The sequence below is a fragment of the Podarcis raffonei genome, chromosome 1, assembly GCF_027172205.1.
Source record: "Podarcis raffonei isolate rPodRaf1 chromosome 1, rPodRaf1.pri, whole genome shotgun sequence".
In the NCBI taxonomy this organism is placed as follows: domain Eukaryota; kingdom Metazoa; phylum Chordata; class Lepidosauria; order Squamata; family Lacertidae; genus Podarcis; species Podarcis raffonei.
This window is the reverse complement of record NC_070602.1, coordinates 73,503,158-73,518,985: the sequence shown is the minus strand read 5'-3', so window position 1 is coordinate 73,518,985 and position 15,828 is coordinate 73,503,158. Positions and strand designations below refer to the sequence as shown.

General features: G+C 42.6%; 1 protein-coding gene across 3 annotated transcripts in view; it reads left to right on the top strand.

Moving 5' to 3' along the window:
* KCNQ1 (potassium voltage-gated channel subfamily Q member 1) overlaps window positions 1–15,828 on the top strand; it is a 279,006-nt gene that overhangs the window by 125,750 nt on the left and 137,428 nt on the right. Inside the window, exon 13 of one of the 3 annotated variants that reach the window (XM_053393737.1) lies at window positions 9,008–9,593. The exons of the other annotated variants lie outside the window; for them this stretch is intronic. Within the exon in view, the coding sequence (XP_053249712.1) occupies window positions 9,008–9,077 (70 nt within the window). The 3' untranslated portion in view covers window positions 9,078–9,593. Of the gene's footprint in view, window positions 1–9,007; window positions 9,594–15,828 lie in introns of those variants that run through there. 3 annotated transcript variants of the gene reach the window in all.

Genomic DNA, 15,828 nt, shown 5'->3' with positions numbered 1-15,828 from the left:
GCTGCTAGACCCCACCCCAGGTTGCGGGAGCAACATTGCTGTTTGCCAGAACCTGCCTGTGATCCTGTGCTTGACCTTGCGTGGTTTCCTGCCTCGTGTCCTGCTTTGGCCCTGTCGGACTGACTCCCCGCAGAACCCTTGGATTCAGGACCGGATCTGGACTGCGTTACCCCGGGGCCCAGCGCATTGTAGGGTGGAAGTGAACAGGTGGCGAGTGGTAGTTGCTTCTCCATCAGCAGCTCTCTGCCCTTTACTCTGTTCCCTGGAGCACTTTTCTCATCAACTCTTGATTCCAGAAGCTTGGTTGGGAGAGAGAAAATAGTCAAGATGAGACTTTGAAAAGTAAGTGGTGAAGGCAAATAGTGATCTCCACCCCCAGGATGGGTCTACCACTATTGTGTTTTCTTTGAAGCTCAGATTGTTTGAGGACAAGGAGCTAAGACTAGTGAAAGGAAAATGTAGATAAGGATAGCTCAGTCAGTAGAGCATGGAAGTCTTAATCTCATAGTTGTGGGATAAAGCCCCATGCTGTGCAGAAGATTCCTGCTTTGGACCAGATGACCATTGTGGCCCCTTCCAACTCTGCAGTTACACGATTCTGTGAGTCTAAGGCACATTAGAGACCAGGCAATGGAGGCAGAAAGAATGCTGGCTGGTACCCCATAGCATCCCCATATCCTTCCTCTGACCAACTTGATATACACACTCAGTGATAACAACTTGATTGAGGGATTTGACTGATACTGGCTGATTTTAAAACGTTAGTTTTGGAACCTTATACCACACTGTTAATGACATATTTTTGTTTCAGGCACATGCCTGTCTGACATGTGGTCACTATAGTTAGTGGGCTTTTGTTTGTACAGTGTACAGTTTGTTCATGGGTCCTGCAAGCAGCTTTTTACCCTGAGGGCTATCAGTCAGGCTATTTTGTTCATGTTTTTATTATCAATAGCTGAAAGGATCGAGCAATAACAGTGCCATTGTCCTGTGGAAGCACTTTATGCATCCATCTGGACAGATTTGGCAGGTGTGGCTGAGTATTCCACTTTGTGGTGGAAAATCGAGCATGCGAGCCACTTTCCATAAGTTGGATTTGTTAGTATGAGTTTAAACGGGGGCTGTCTGTGCTGGGAAGAGGCAAATAGCCCCTGCTGAATGTCCAAGGTACTTCCATCCTCTCTGCTTTCTGCTGAAAATTCCAACCTGGAGGCAAGCGATAGTTTTATGGAAGCCGAAAGTGGTTTGAGAGGCTGCGCGTCCCATGGTGTGCACGGACGCATATTCTCACACACACCTTTTTGTGCCATTTTCACCTATAGTCAAACTAGTTAAGGAGTTTGCTTTAAAACAAACAAACAAACCTTGCCAAACCTGTTTAGCAAAGTCAAGAGCGGGATCAGTGTACGCGCCATAAGTGGTGATCCCTCTTTCAAGCTGCCTGTTAAATCTTTTCAGCAGTCTCCATCTGTAGGTCTCATAGCCTTAATTACTGTACTTTAGAAAAAAGACTGCAGAGGTTGCATTGTAATATTGTTGGGTCCTCAGGGAGTTCTTCCAGCAGTGAAGATGAGGTCATACAACTGGGTGAGGTGTGTCATACAACTGGGTGGTGGTGGTGGTGGTGTGTGTGTGTGTGTGAGAGAGAGAGAGAGAGAGAGAGAGAGAGAGAGCACACAATGAAGGTGGATAAAGGTGCATGGACTATCCAAGGCCATTCCTTTCCATGGAGCTCATTCCTTCCTTTTCTATTTGCCAGACATTTTTCATAGCATTAATATCCATGGGGCAAGAATAAGAATAATAAAAAGAATTTGCCACACACTGCTTTGCTTCACAGGAAGGCTAAGAAGGCATGGAGTGTCGAGGTCCTGTTCTGCAAATAGTGAAGCCATGTTCAAGTATACAGAAGATCCTTGATGTGATTATTAATTTTCGGGGGAGTGGGTGGTTCGTGAAGAAAATGGCACAAGTAGGACTGGCATTGCCTCCACTCTTACGCTATAGTCCACGTTTTTCTCCCAGCTTGGCACCAAGCATGGCACAGTATGGCCATACCCTCGGGGGGTCCACAAATTGTGTTTGGATTTCCTAGCCAGTCACTGTTTGCCCTCTCTGCCTGTTCCTTTCACTGCCCTCCCCAAGTTCAAGAGGAGGAAAGGGTTTTACTTATTTGCACTGTGGTATGAAGATGGCAGGATAAAGCAGGAGTCCTCTTATGCTGTTTCTCATCTTCCTCAAACTGCTGTGCAAGTGACAGGAGACTCAAAGCCCAAAGAGCTTGAGGGAGAGGCAGAGTTTTGTTTCACCAATGCAGAGATTTACATAAGGAAAGGGGGGTGGGGGCTCATACTGTTATTGTGGGATCTTGTGTTCTCGCTGCTTGTTTTCTGGAATATAGTGATAGGTGCCTTTGCCTCATATTTTTTATTTTTATTGTAAAAGAACACCTTTTTAAATTAAGCTTAAGTTCTCAGATAATTTAACTTGCTAAGAAAGATGCTGGTGACTTTTTGTTATATATAAGAGCTGTTGTGAAGTCTGAAATTGGCAGGCACTACTTTCATTTTGCTGCTAGGAAAAGATCTGTATTGTGCGTCCTGCGTTACCTCTTCCAGATTGTAACTAGATACATTTTGTGTTGTGTTACATTTCAGGCAGCTGTTCTTGATGTACAGCCAAAAAGTACATGCTCATATGCTTAACAGCTAGACAGAAATGGGACTTGCACTGAGCCTGGCTGCCTTTGCTTCGCACAGAAGAATTAACCACATTAACTGTTTCAGCATGAAAAGTAGCTTTCTGATAGTTGTAAATATTTTGTTACTTACTGTTCAGAGAAATTTGGGTTCAGCATAGCCTCTTAAGGTTCAACAGCATTGAATGGCATCTTTTCATAGGAATTTTGCAGTATTTTCTTCTGCTTGCAGATGGCTTGTACACTAGTAATCTGGCTTACTTTCTCTGTCACCTTTTGGACCCCACCCCCATCTATCACCTTTTGGAAGGATGGCTAGATTTAAACGACTACTTCTTTTCTTTTAACTTTATAGCTGCAGCGTACCTTTCCTCTCCTCCTGCAGATCCTTACAGTGCAAAGGTTTGGCCTGCTACAGAAACCACGGAGGGAAAGTAAAACCATTTCCCTGCCAAAATTGTGAGAGCTGGCTCTGTACAGAGCTGTTCCCATCAAAAGAACTGGAGGAGAGACAAGGGAGTGCACTTGATAGGCTGTGAAAATCTCCCAAGTGGAAATGCAGCACTGGGATCCATCAGTGTGCCAGATATGTGGGCTCTTTGGGGGCTCCTGCCCCACCTGGTAATACCAAGGCCCTATTGTTTCTGTTTTAATTTTGGGTAAGGTGTGCCCAGATTTTCAGGCTGGCAGAAGCTGTGCACCCTGCTCCCCCCACCAGGGCCTAACACCCAGCCAAAAAACCTGTCTGCTACTGCATACCTTTCCTTTTCTTTTCCCTACCAGCTGGAGTGAAGTACTCAGAGCCGGGGTAGGCAACCTAAGTCCCGGGGGCCAGATGCGGCCCAATCGCCTCCTCAATCCGGCCCATGGACGGTCCGGGAATCAGCGTGTTTTTACATGAGTAGAATGTTTCCTTTTATTTAAAATGCATCTCTGGGTTATTTGTGGGCATAAGAATTCGTTCTTTTTCTTCTTCAAAATATAGTCCGGCCCCCCACAAGGTCTGAGGGACAGTGGACCGGCCCACAACTGAAAAAGGTTGCTGACCCCTGACTCAGAGCAAACAAACAAAAAAGCCCTCCTGCCTCTGCTGGCTGGTTAACCCTTTCTTGAAACACATAGGTTTAGTGTTGTTGGGTTTTTTAATCCAAAATTATTTTCTGGTGCTTTACTTTTAATGACAGCAATCTTTGTCTTTTTCCTCATCTGGAGTACACTGAATGGAAGTTAGTGCAGTATTTTCAGGGCTGAAGGCTGGGATCCACTCTAGGCTTCCAAGCTATCGTTCTGTTGAAATGTATTTCAGAATCTGTTTTTAATGCTGCAGCCATGGAACTGTTACAGCAGCCTCCTTTTATGTTGTGAACCACCCTGAGTGGGTAAAGGGCAGTATACAAATTTTAATAATAATAATAATAATAATAATAATAATAATAATAATAATAAATAAATAAATAATAAAACAATAATAATAATAATTGCTCAGAAGTAAGCCCCACTGTGTTCAAGGAGCATAAAAAGGTAAAGGACCTCTGACAGTTCAGTCCCGTCACGAACAACTCTGGGGTTGCGGTGCTCATCTCGCTTTACTGGCCAAGGGAGCCGGCATACAACTTCCAGGTCATGTGGCCAGCATGACTAAGCCGCTTCTGGTGAAATCAGAGCAGCGCACGGAAATGCCGTTTACCTTCCCGCCAGAGCGGTACCTATTTATCTACTTGCACTTTTGAACTGCTAGGTTGGCAGGAGCAGGGACCAAACAATGGGAGCTCACCCCGTCACGGGGATTCAAACCACCGGCCTTCTGATTGGCAAGCCCTAGGCTCTGTGGTTTAACCCACAGTGCCACCCACGTCAAGGGGCATAGTGCCTATCAAGTGTATTCAAAATTGCAGTACAAAGATTAAATTCAATGGGACTTAACTTCTGCACTCTGCGCAAATAAGCATATAGTTAAGAACTGAAAATTGTGTTTTGTTTTGTTTTTGCAGTGGGATTTAGGCATGTTTCATTTTGTATGAAAGCTCTTGCTTCCCATTTCCATCTTTGAAGAAAAATGCTCCATTCATTTAACAGGGTTTTGTATGCCACATGCGGAGTATTCCTTTCCTGGTGGAACAGTGAAAGTTCGGCACACACTCTCCATTAGTACCACTGGATTATGTTCAACATTCGCAAGATAAGTTACTTCAAGTGATATGTTACTTTTAGTCTCTGGGGCTGCAATCCTATGCATATTTATTTGGAAGAAGGCCCCACTAAATTCTGTATGACATCTGAATAAATATGCATAGGATCAGGCCTTAAATCCTATAATTGCCATTAAAGTTCACCTTAGTATCTTTATTTTAAAGATTGCAGGGGAGTACAGTTTCAAAACACAAACAAGCACCCCTCTCTTTACAGTGGTACCTCGGGTTAAGAACCTAATTCGTTCTGGAGGTCCATTCTTAACCTGAAACTGTTCTTAACCTGAGGTACCACTTTAGCTAATGGGGCCTCCTCCTGCCGCCACACGATTTCTGTTCTCATCCTGAAGCAAAGTTCTTAACCCGAGTTACTATATCTAGGTTAGCGGAGTCTGTAACCTGAAGCGTCTGTAACCCGAGGTACCACTGTACTTGGGTATCTCTTCCTGGCATTGCCACAGGAAAAGCTCAGGTCATGGCCAGGGCATGTTTTTCTCCAAGGAACACACTGCAAATCATATCTTTTTTAAAAAGGAAATGTTATGAGACACATAGTTAATTAAATTGGATTAGCCATGCAGCGGCTCTTTACTCACTGATTTACTTTGCTGTATTGCTCGTGGTTGAGAGAAGGCAGGCTGGTGTAGAAAAATATCAGTCTACGAAACCAAAGGGGGGGGAATGTGGTATTTCTTTCTATTTAGATGGGCAGAATAACAATTCTAAGGAGGTCTAGATTTTATGAGAAATTATCCAGCACACTTGGCTATGTCTACTTTCTGGGAGTGTTTGTGAGGCGGGCATGAGAATGAGACCAAGAGAGATGTATTTTTCTGGTGGCCAGTACCTCCACATTTTAAGCATCCCTGTTGCAAGTGTTAGGCCACATTCACGCCACACATTTAAAGCGAGACCACTATAAGCCGCCATGGCTTTCCCGCAAAGAGTTCTGAGAGCTGCAGTTTGTTAAGGGTGCTGAGAGAAGACCCCTGTTTCCCTCCCAGAGCTACAATTTCCAGAGTTCCCTGTGAAGAGGCATTGGTTGTTAAATCACTCTGTGTTCTTAGGGAAGGTACTGCCAGTCCCATCTTTTCCAGGGCACCCATGCTTTATATAAAAGAACTGCAAGCGGAATTTATCTCTTGGCATATATGGTAAACTAAGCAGAGTAACCACTGTATATTTCTGAGGTTCTCCTATTAGAAACATAGTCTTCTGTTTGGTTTGAATTTGGCCTTATGAGCATTCACGAAAGTCTTGTTATCCTTGGTTGCATAACTTGGCTACAGGGGAAGTCGCAAATACCTTCACCCAGATGATCTGCTGATTGTACCCTCTTCCTAGATGAAGGACAGTCTGGAAAACAACAGATTTGCTGTTGCAAAGATCTTCCTCAGTCCATAGCAGGGATGGAAACCTCAGACCCATGGCTCATACTTGGCCCACCAGGTCTCTCCATTTGGCCCATGAGGTTTAAAACAAAAACAAAAAAACTACACCCACCTGCTCAACACTATCTGGAGCCAATAGTGAATAATCACTATGGCTTTGTTTTGAGCTTTGTTGGGCCCACAGAAAGTAATCTGCGAATACAGGTTTTTAACTTATATCCTGAAGTACATGTTTACTGTCTTGTATCTTGGCTATCATAAAGGAATCACAATAAATTGTTAGATCAGAGTCATGCCATGGGCCTTGTTGGTGTTCTTCACATTGTTAGCCTAGAAGTTCATCTAGGCTGCTTCTTCTGACATTATTTCCCTATGGTAATTTTGCACAGGCATTTCTTTCAATCCACATCTTTTCTAAGGGAGTGAAATCCATTCATGAGCCACAGAAAATCCCAACAGTAGCCTGGCATAATCATTGATGCTGTCAAACAAATTTAATAAATAACTAACATTTAAAACAACAACAACTGCTGCACTTTACACAGGAGTCAGAAGGGTATTGGCACAGGGCCCAATTCATATAAGTGTAGAAGTGTGAGCTTCTCACTGTCCTGCAGCTTGATGCATCACGGCAGCAAGACAAGATGCTCACGTACAATTTCTTCTAGTTTTCCTGAGTGAGAGGGCCAAAGACCATGCAGGAACTTTTCACTGGCTTGCATGTATTTTCCTTACTGCATTGGTTTAGAGTATAATCCTGGTCTCTGTTTTGCGAAAGGGAGAACAAATGAGGGAGTAGGTTGGGTTGGCCTTCTCTTCCTTCTTTCCAACCCCTTCCCATTCAGCAAGTGTAGCATCTTTTGCTATGTGACAGGTGAGGACACCATCTACTTAGGTGGCTGGGTGCCTGGCTTCACCATTGCAGGTCTTTTGCTCAGCGTACTCGTTCCTGCTGCCACTTTGTATGTGGGTCATGGGATTCCATAGGATGTGGTTCCCGCATGGAGGAAAGGAGAGTCTTCTCTCCCCCCCCCCCAATCACTGTGTGCCTTCAGCAACAGAGAGTAGAATTGCACCCTTTAAGAATATATTTCAAATTTCAGTATGTTTTCTGCATGTGAAAAACTTGTATTTCTTAAAAGCATTTTAAGCCATTTTAACCAAGGTGGTCAGATTGGGAGACAGAGAGAGAACATCAGAATTTATAAACAATAGGAGTTTAGCACTCTCAAAATTAGATTGACAGAGTATGGTAAAATTGACATTGTGCTTCCAGCTTATACCATGACTTAGTTCATCTTATTATGCTGTGAATGTAATCCTTTTTTTGGAAGCCTGTCTGGAAAAATTGAACCTACTGTAGTACATCAGCTGTTTATAATCAAAGAAACATATGCTTAAAAGAGCTACAGGGCCTTTATAAACTATGTGTGCAAATTACCTTTGGAATTGGTTTATTGAGTTGTTGAGACCATTGCTTTGGGTAACTGTTCTGAAGCATTGTTATGAATTAATTGCAAACTTTTGATATGTTTAGTTTTGCTTAGGCCAGTTAATCAGATGTGCATGTAACTTAATGCAGCTAATGAGCCTGCAGGAATTAATGCCTAGTGTTGCCTTTGCTTTCCTAGTGAATATTGCTTCCAAAAATAGAACAGGACCTATTAATAAGATAGATAATGCTGTTTTTGTTATTCAAGCACTTCTCTGCATGTTCTGCCAAACCCTCCCCACGACAAATAATAATAATAATAATAATAATAATAATGCCATATTTGAACAGACAAGGAGGCAGCTGAGAAAGGAATATGGCCATCTCTCCTTAGGGAGTTTAATATGCATATTGTATCATTGGCAAGGAGAATGCCAGTCCCTAATGTGTTTCTCTGTTTTGCTTCCATTCACATGCAATCAAATTGGTGTGTTGCAAATTTAATTGCTGTCATTTGGAACATAGCTGCATACTGATTTAGCCAATTTACCAGCTAAAGAGAATTATCTGTGTACTGTATTACATGTGTGCGTGAGAATACATGGGCTCTGTTGGGAGTGGGGAAGGCAAGAGGTCTGTTCCGTGCTTGGCTATGTCATGTTTGCTTTCTTATATATGTACCGTATATCCCCTCTGGGAAAGGAGGATGTGCCATGCCAGAACCCCAGCTGTGACCATTTATATAGAGTGATAGCTTTCCCAGAATCGGGAAGATCTGGCATTAGGTCCTGGTCCCGAGCACATTTAGTATGTTCGAAAAGTGTCTGACACTGTGAACCTAAGTGCCTGTAGGTTAAGGTCTCTTAATTTCGGCAGAACTTGCCTCCAAGTATTGACTCCCCCTCCCCCATTCCTGGCGTCCTTTTTATTTCTCTTTCCTTTTGACTCTCTGTCATTGCTTAACTTTATATTCTCATCTGAAGCTTGTTTTCATTCTCCTAAGATCTTGTTCTGCAACTTCTTAGCCTTGTACTTTCTTTCTCTTTTCTCCCCAGCAGGCACATTCCACATGATAGATTGCTGGTGGATTCAACCTTGTTTACATAAAAGCATTTCATAGGCCTGCCAGACAGCTGTGCTGGCAGGTCACTTTGAAAGACCATTCATGTGTATTGCAAGTGAAGCCTTGGATCCGGGTGCCACTCCTGCCATCTGGAACGGGCCCGAAATTAAATTATTGCATGTGCTTCTTGAAAGGTGGTAGAATTTACTTTTATCTGCACCTTCTCTTTTCCAGTTACCAAGTTTCCAAAAGAAAGAAAGACCAGAGCTTCCAGCTTTGCAAACATTTGGGAACAAAGACCTAACTCTCCAACTGCTTACGTGGCAGCATATTCTTGAGCTGAAATGTAGATTTATTTACTCAAGGCCAGAAGAAAAGAGCTGAGCAAGGGCTTCTCTAAGGGGCATTGTATCTAATATCAAAAACATAAGCTAACACTGGTTTATTTACGTAAATGCTACAGCATGTCATATAAATGAAAGTTAGCATTTCATATTTTAGGCACAGCCTCTTGTCTGTATCATGTGGTGTTTTAAAGTAAGTCTTCAAAAAAAAATTCAACCCCTCAGCAGGATCACCCTTAGCAGCAGCTAATATTGTGCAAAGATCAAAAGGTTTGAGTCGGGGTTTGGATTATTTTGAATGTGGGCTTGGGGGGGGGGGGGTTGCCGTTTTTTTTTTAAGAACCTTGCACATTGACATAAGGGCTGCATAAAACCAAACAGATTATTTTGTGTATGCTGCATCTGTAGATTACTGGGACATTATCACATAGTTAGTTTGTAACCTTTTAAAAACATTTTGAAGTTAACATGAGAATCAAAACTTGTGTCTCAACAAAGCCATTGCATGCATTTCTCCCCTCAAACTGCACTGTCCATTTTGGTGCAGGGTGGGGTGTGTGTGTGTGTGTGTGTATAGCTGTTTTACTGCAATGCTGGATAGGTTATGTCCAGTGGGATGCATTCAGTCTACCAAAGCACTCCTTGGGAAAGTTTTATTCTCTTTTCCACCACAACAAATGGTCTCAAAGTAGCTTATCCCACAGCAGTTGCATGCACCAGAGCAAAGGGTTTTGTGGGCAGGATCAGTTCAAGACCCATGTTTCAGAGAGTCCTTGGGCAAACTGCCCAAGGTAGAGCCTTGTTCAGTGCACCACTCTCATCCTTGTATTTTCATTGGAAGATACATTAGTCACTTTCATAACTGGAACCCATGACTGTGTTGCAAAGAGGACAGTGTGCAGGTGCAAAGTGTTTCTAGTGGTTTTCCTTCTGGAGGCAGCCCCTAGACTACCTTGCCTTGATGGTCCACGTGCCAGTCACAGGCGCGGGCGAATCCAGTGATGAGCAATGGTTGATGTTGTTGGCACCTAGTGGCCAAAAGGTGGTACTTGAGGAAAGTTGGAACTGAGCAGGCTCGAGGCCAGACTGAAAACTATATAACAGAAACAAATAAATAAAACCAGTTCTTGTTAATCTTACTGGTGTAGCCCTACTAAATACATTATACAGTCATACCTTGGAAGTCAAACGGAATCTATTCCGGAAGTCCGTTCGACTTCCAAAACGTTCAGAAACCAAGGTGTGGCTTCCGATTGGCTGCAGGAAGCTCAGACGTTTGGGTTCCAAAGAACATTCGCAAACCGGAACACTCACTTCCGGGTTTGCAGCGTTCGGGAGCCAAAACATTCAACTCGCAAGGCATTTGGGATCCAAGGTACGACTGTTTGCCCTTTCCTCCCCACTTAACAGGCTGCCAAAGGAGGTGTAGTGATCTGAACTGGCAGAGGGCTTTTCTCATCCTTTTCTCATCACTTCGTTCATCTGGCTTTCCCGCTTCACGTATCTCTTTTTCTTCCTTTGGGCTCTCCCTATCCACAAGATGGGAGTCTCCAGCATGAGTGCTGTGGGCACCATGGCACCTTTAGACATCACCTTTGCTACCCACCTGAGCCCCCTGCCCCTCTCAGTTTTATTTTTATTAAATATAAATTAGGCCAAAGGCTGCATGAAATTAAGCCAAGGGTCACAAGCAGCCCCCAGCTGCAGTTTGCCCATCCCTGACCTGGTACCTCGCTGAGTGTTGCTCTCTTGGGTTCCCACCCTGTAGCAAGGTTCTGTGGTGATGCTTGATCTATACGTAGTGTCCTAGGGAGTGGGGTCTGGGAGAACCCTCTTCCCCCTGCACAATGCATGTTGAATTCTGTGCATGGCAATTTTGATCCCATCATATGCCTCTAGAAGTAAAAAGGTATAAGGTGGCTCTGTTTATCTTTTTATTTTTCAGCCAAAATAAGTTTGGAGCTCTTTGAAAGACCTGCACATTACTGGGAATAGAATTCCGCACATGTTCTGTGACTGAATATCCCGCAGTGAATCTTGAGGGGTGTGAAGGGGGAGGGAGTATTATTTTACTACCTGAAGCAAAACAGGGGTTCTCTGTTAATACATCAGAATTAATTCCACCCCTTGAAAATCCAGATTTCAGATAATTTAAGCTGTCCCTGGGGCTTTCTAAGGACTTGGCCTTTTTGTACCATGTATTTACAAGAATAAATACTGTCAACAGAGCTATATTTTTTTCATAAAGCTGAATATGTCAAGCAATAAACACTGGCCTAGTTTCTGAGCGAGCTCTATTTCGGTGACCTCGGCCAGTTCTGGCTGCTTATCACAATGCATTTTTTCACATTTAACAGATCTTAAATAGAGTAACGTAATCTGTTTGACCTGTTTTGTGAATTAGAGCTTCTTCACATACTACAATTTTAAATGTATACAGTGGTACCTCAGGTTAAGTACTTAATTCGTTCCAGAGGTCCGTACTTAACCTGAAGCACCACTTTAGCTAATGGGGCCTCCTGCTGCCGCCGCGCCACCGGAGCCCAATTTCTGTTCTCATCCTAAAGCAAAGTTCTTAACCTGAAGCACTATTTCTGGGTTAGCGGAGTCTGTAACCTGAAGTGTATGTAACCTGAAGCGTATGTAACCTGAGGTACCACTGTGTAATGTAAGCAGCCCATGTTTGAAAACTTGTGAATTTTATAGTATTGGCTGCAGCTCCCTGTCATGTATATAAACAGTGGCAAATATATTTCTAATAGCATAATGTGTGAAGCAGCTCTCAGAATTATATCATTAGGTGTTCTGTACATAAGGTGCTGTTTGCCTAATGGCTTAGTCCAGCAAAGCATTTTGGCTTCTTGTCAACATTCTACATATGTGAGAGAATCTTTTGACTGTTAGCTTCAATGTACAGTGGTACCTCAGGTTACATACGCTTCAGGTTACAGACTCCGCTAACCCAGAAATATTGCTTCAGGTTAAGAACTTTGCTTCAGGATGAGAACAGAAATTGTGCTCCGGTGGCATGGCAGCAGCAGGAGGCCCCATTAGCTAAAGTGGTGCTTCGGGTTAAGAACAGTTTCAGGTTAAGTACAGACCTCCGGAACGAATTAAGTACTTAACCCAAGGTACCACTGTACTGGAGTTGCAAGATGGTATTTGAATACAGTGGTACCCCGGGTTACAGACGCTTCAGGTTACAGACGCTTCAGGTTACAGACTGAACCCAGAAATAGTACCTTGGGTTAAGAACTTTGCTTCAGGATGAGAACAGAAATCACGCAGCGGCAGCCCCCATTAGCTAAAGTGGTACCTCAGGTTAACAACAGTTTCAGGTTAAGAATGGACCTCTGGAACAAATTAAGTTCTTAACCAGAGGTACCACTGTATTGCTTATCCTCACCTTGACGTCCATTTGAGGCATCATATGAAATAGGCACATAGAAATTCACAACTCCCAGTCAAATCTAGATTGTTTCATTGATTTTTTAAAAATTGTATTAATATATTGTTCAGATTTCAAAAACTTTCATATAGTGCAAGGAAGAACGAGATAAGAAAAGCAGGGAGTGAGGGGGGAAAGCAGAAAAAGAAAGTGTATTTGTTACAGGATTTCTGTTTTATCTGTGATCCTTGGCCACCAGCTTTATTTTGCTAGAGATATATTGAACAAACAGGTAATCATTTCCAGAAGCTTATAGTCAAAGTCTCCAAAAAGATGTACTCCCCTCCCTTCAGCAAAGCACCATATTTTTCTGAATGTCTTTAAGTCTTTGTGTGTGTGCAGGGTGAGTGTGCATACATTATTCCATGGGTGGTGGAAGGCAATTATTCTTCATTGTATGGTCACAGTCCAAAATAACTTCCCTGGTTTCTTTCTTCTTGTTGGCCAGAGTAACTTTAATAAGTTTTAAATGGCCATTCCTGAGTTGGGCAGCTGCTAAGATTGCAATATGGGAGATTGCCTTCTGGCAAATTCATTTGAAGGGACCTTTGCAGAGCCAAGATTACATCACATAGGCAGTATGCTATACAGACATATTCCAGAATCAACATAGTGCATGATGCCATATCCTACGGAGAATGATCTGCCATAAAATGAAATGTTAAATTGTTTACACACTGGAGAGAAATTCTGAATGTGTGGAATATAATTTGAATAGGGAACTGGCAAAGGATGGTAGCTGCCTATTCCATATTATAGTAAGCATACAGCACCGCATAGTATGTGATGCTAAGCTATGTTAATAAAGGAAATAAGAAAACATGTGTTCCATATTAAAGGTCTTGAAAGATATTAATCATTTGTGTGCAGCAGGATATGTAGGCATACAACACAGGAGAAGGAATGCATTAGGAGGGGCAGGGCTGCTGGACCAAGTGACATTTTGTGCCCATGTAAATACACGGAAAGTTATTCACTTAATCTGGCTCTTGTTTCATAATAAATGAAATATCTGTTGTATGCCTGTGCTTGAGGGGTGGGGGACGGACAACTATTACTCTCATTACACTGTTTTCTCCCACTCATGAGTCACATTCTTTACCAAGCACAACGGAGTGCCAGTGTTTGAGCTGCCTCTCTCTTCAACACCCAAACCTCAAATTGTCCTGCTATGAAATCATAGCTGACTGAATTAAAACAAGACTAATGTGGAGCATAATTGTACCTGGTCAGCCTAACAGCATCCTACACCATTTTTTCTCATTATCATATTAGGGCTGCTGCTGGCAAAGGCTTATTTGACGGTGAACTTTTCCCTTCCCACCAGTTGTCTTGAACTTTGGCAGGATCAAGACACTGGGCAATATTGCAATGTCACCAGTGGGGATTTGAAAGATTCTTTAAATGCCCATCTTGCAATTACAAAGGTCTCTTTACAAGTCCGCAGAATTAGATTGCAGAAGAGCTGGATGAATGAACAGTGTGATTATTGTTATCATTATGCTAATGTTTAAGCATGGTGTTTTTATAATGCCCATGTTTATGTGCAGTAAAAGCCCACTGAGTGAGTGCTGTCGTGTTTTAAGCCAAACGAACACGAGGAAAAGAGAACAAACACACTGCATTTCAACCAGCGCTCGTCAAAACCAGAATCTCCATGGGGAATCCATGAATATGAAATATATACATTTACTTATAATAAAAATCTGACAGTGTCATCACACAGCCCCCAGTGAAGGATTTGTAGTGCCACATCACAATCCTGGATTTATATGAAGTTAGGCTGCCTAACCTTCTCTAAGTAAGGTAGCTGACTGGCATGCTCTTAAAAGCCAGTTCATCTTAAAGGTACAGTAATGTATATAATAAAATGGGTGTGAGTGAGCGTCTGTGTGCACACGTGCAAAAGAGGCTGCAGAACAGTAGACAGTGGCATGGAAACGAGGGTGGTCAGTGTGCAAGGGGCAATTGAGAAGAGGAAGGAGGAAATGGGTGAAGGTGGAACTGTGTGTGCGCGCGCATAGTCATGACCATTTGCTCAGTATCACACCAACATAGCTTTCCACCCTCTGCCACACACTTTGCTTTATTCATGATTTGGGTACTTGAACCACAGCTAAGGAATCAGTCCGCATAAGAGTTAAGCAAACTCTCCCAGCTGCCACTTCTACCCTGCAAATGCTGTCCAAGCACGGAGCTAGGAAGCCTGTATTTGACTTAAAACACATAGTTTTGTCCTCACAAACGAAAACAATTTTTTAATCCCCTTTCAGATATGCTTGCCTTTGAGTGTGCGTATTCGTCTCCTTTGATAATGTGAAAATAATAATTTGGCAGGACAGCTCGTTAGACAAGCGTCACAAGCTACATAACGTCTAACATCATCTAATACTAATTACCTTTTCTTGTTTGTCCTACAGCAGAGAGGGAGTCAAAAGGCAACGCTTTGGGGAGTTGAAAGGCTTCATAATAGGGCTTCTCACTCTAAGGGACAGAATTGTTTTGCCCCTTTGTTTTCAGGCCACTAATAAACCACGTCACGCTGTGAAGCTTTCCGTACTCTTTCTTGCTGTCTCATTTTAAGCTTTCAGCCCGTAGGATGTTGCTGCCTTTTGTATTTTTTAGTATGTTATCTTGGACATATTGATGACCGGTGTGTATATGTATGTACTGTATATTCAAAATCCTATAGCAAGCTCATATTTCAACGTTTTGCTTCATGAAACTTCTTAAGCGTTACATTGCAATATATGAACCTGTCAGCCGCATTTGCATTCTGGGATTCTGACAATGAATTAATTGTTTATATTTGCAAAAGCAAAATTTAGAGGACTGCTAAATACGCATTGTTTGATTCCTTTGCAAAACAATGTGATGCTGTTTGCATTTGAGTATTTGCTATGGGTAGAAGCCCTATGCTCTTACTTCTTTCAGTCCTGGCTCCTAAAAGGCCGAACGGTTTACTGTTTCTGTGTAGTACAAAGTGTGATAATGGATTGCTTCAAACTCTATTTAAATGGCATTAAGTATACTCCAGTTCTTCAAGGACATTTTAGAACAAACTGTACATTCTTAGTGATGACAAACAAGAAAAGAGTCAGCAGAGAACTGTTGAACAGGGTCAAATCACTGGTAGCCGGTTTCAAGGACTTGAGCTCTGCAAAAGTGCTCGATATATCTGAATTAAAACTTTGCAAAATAAAAAAGCCAAGGCACATCAATTGCTAACTTTCAATTAAGTCTGAACTGTGGCATGGTTCAGA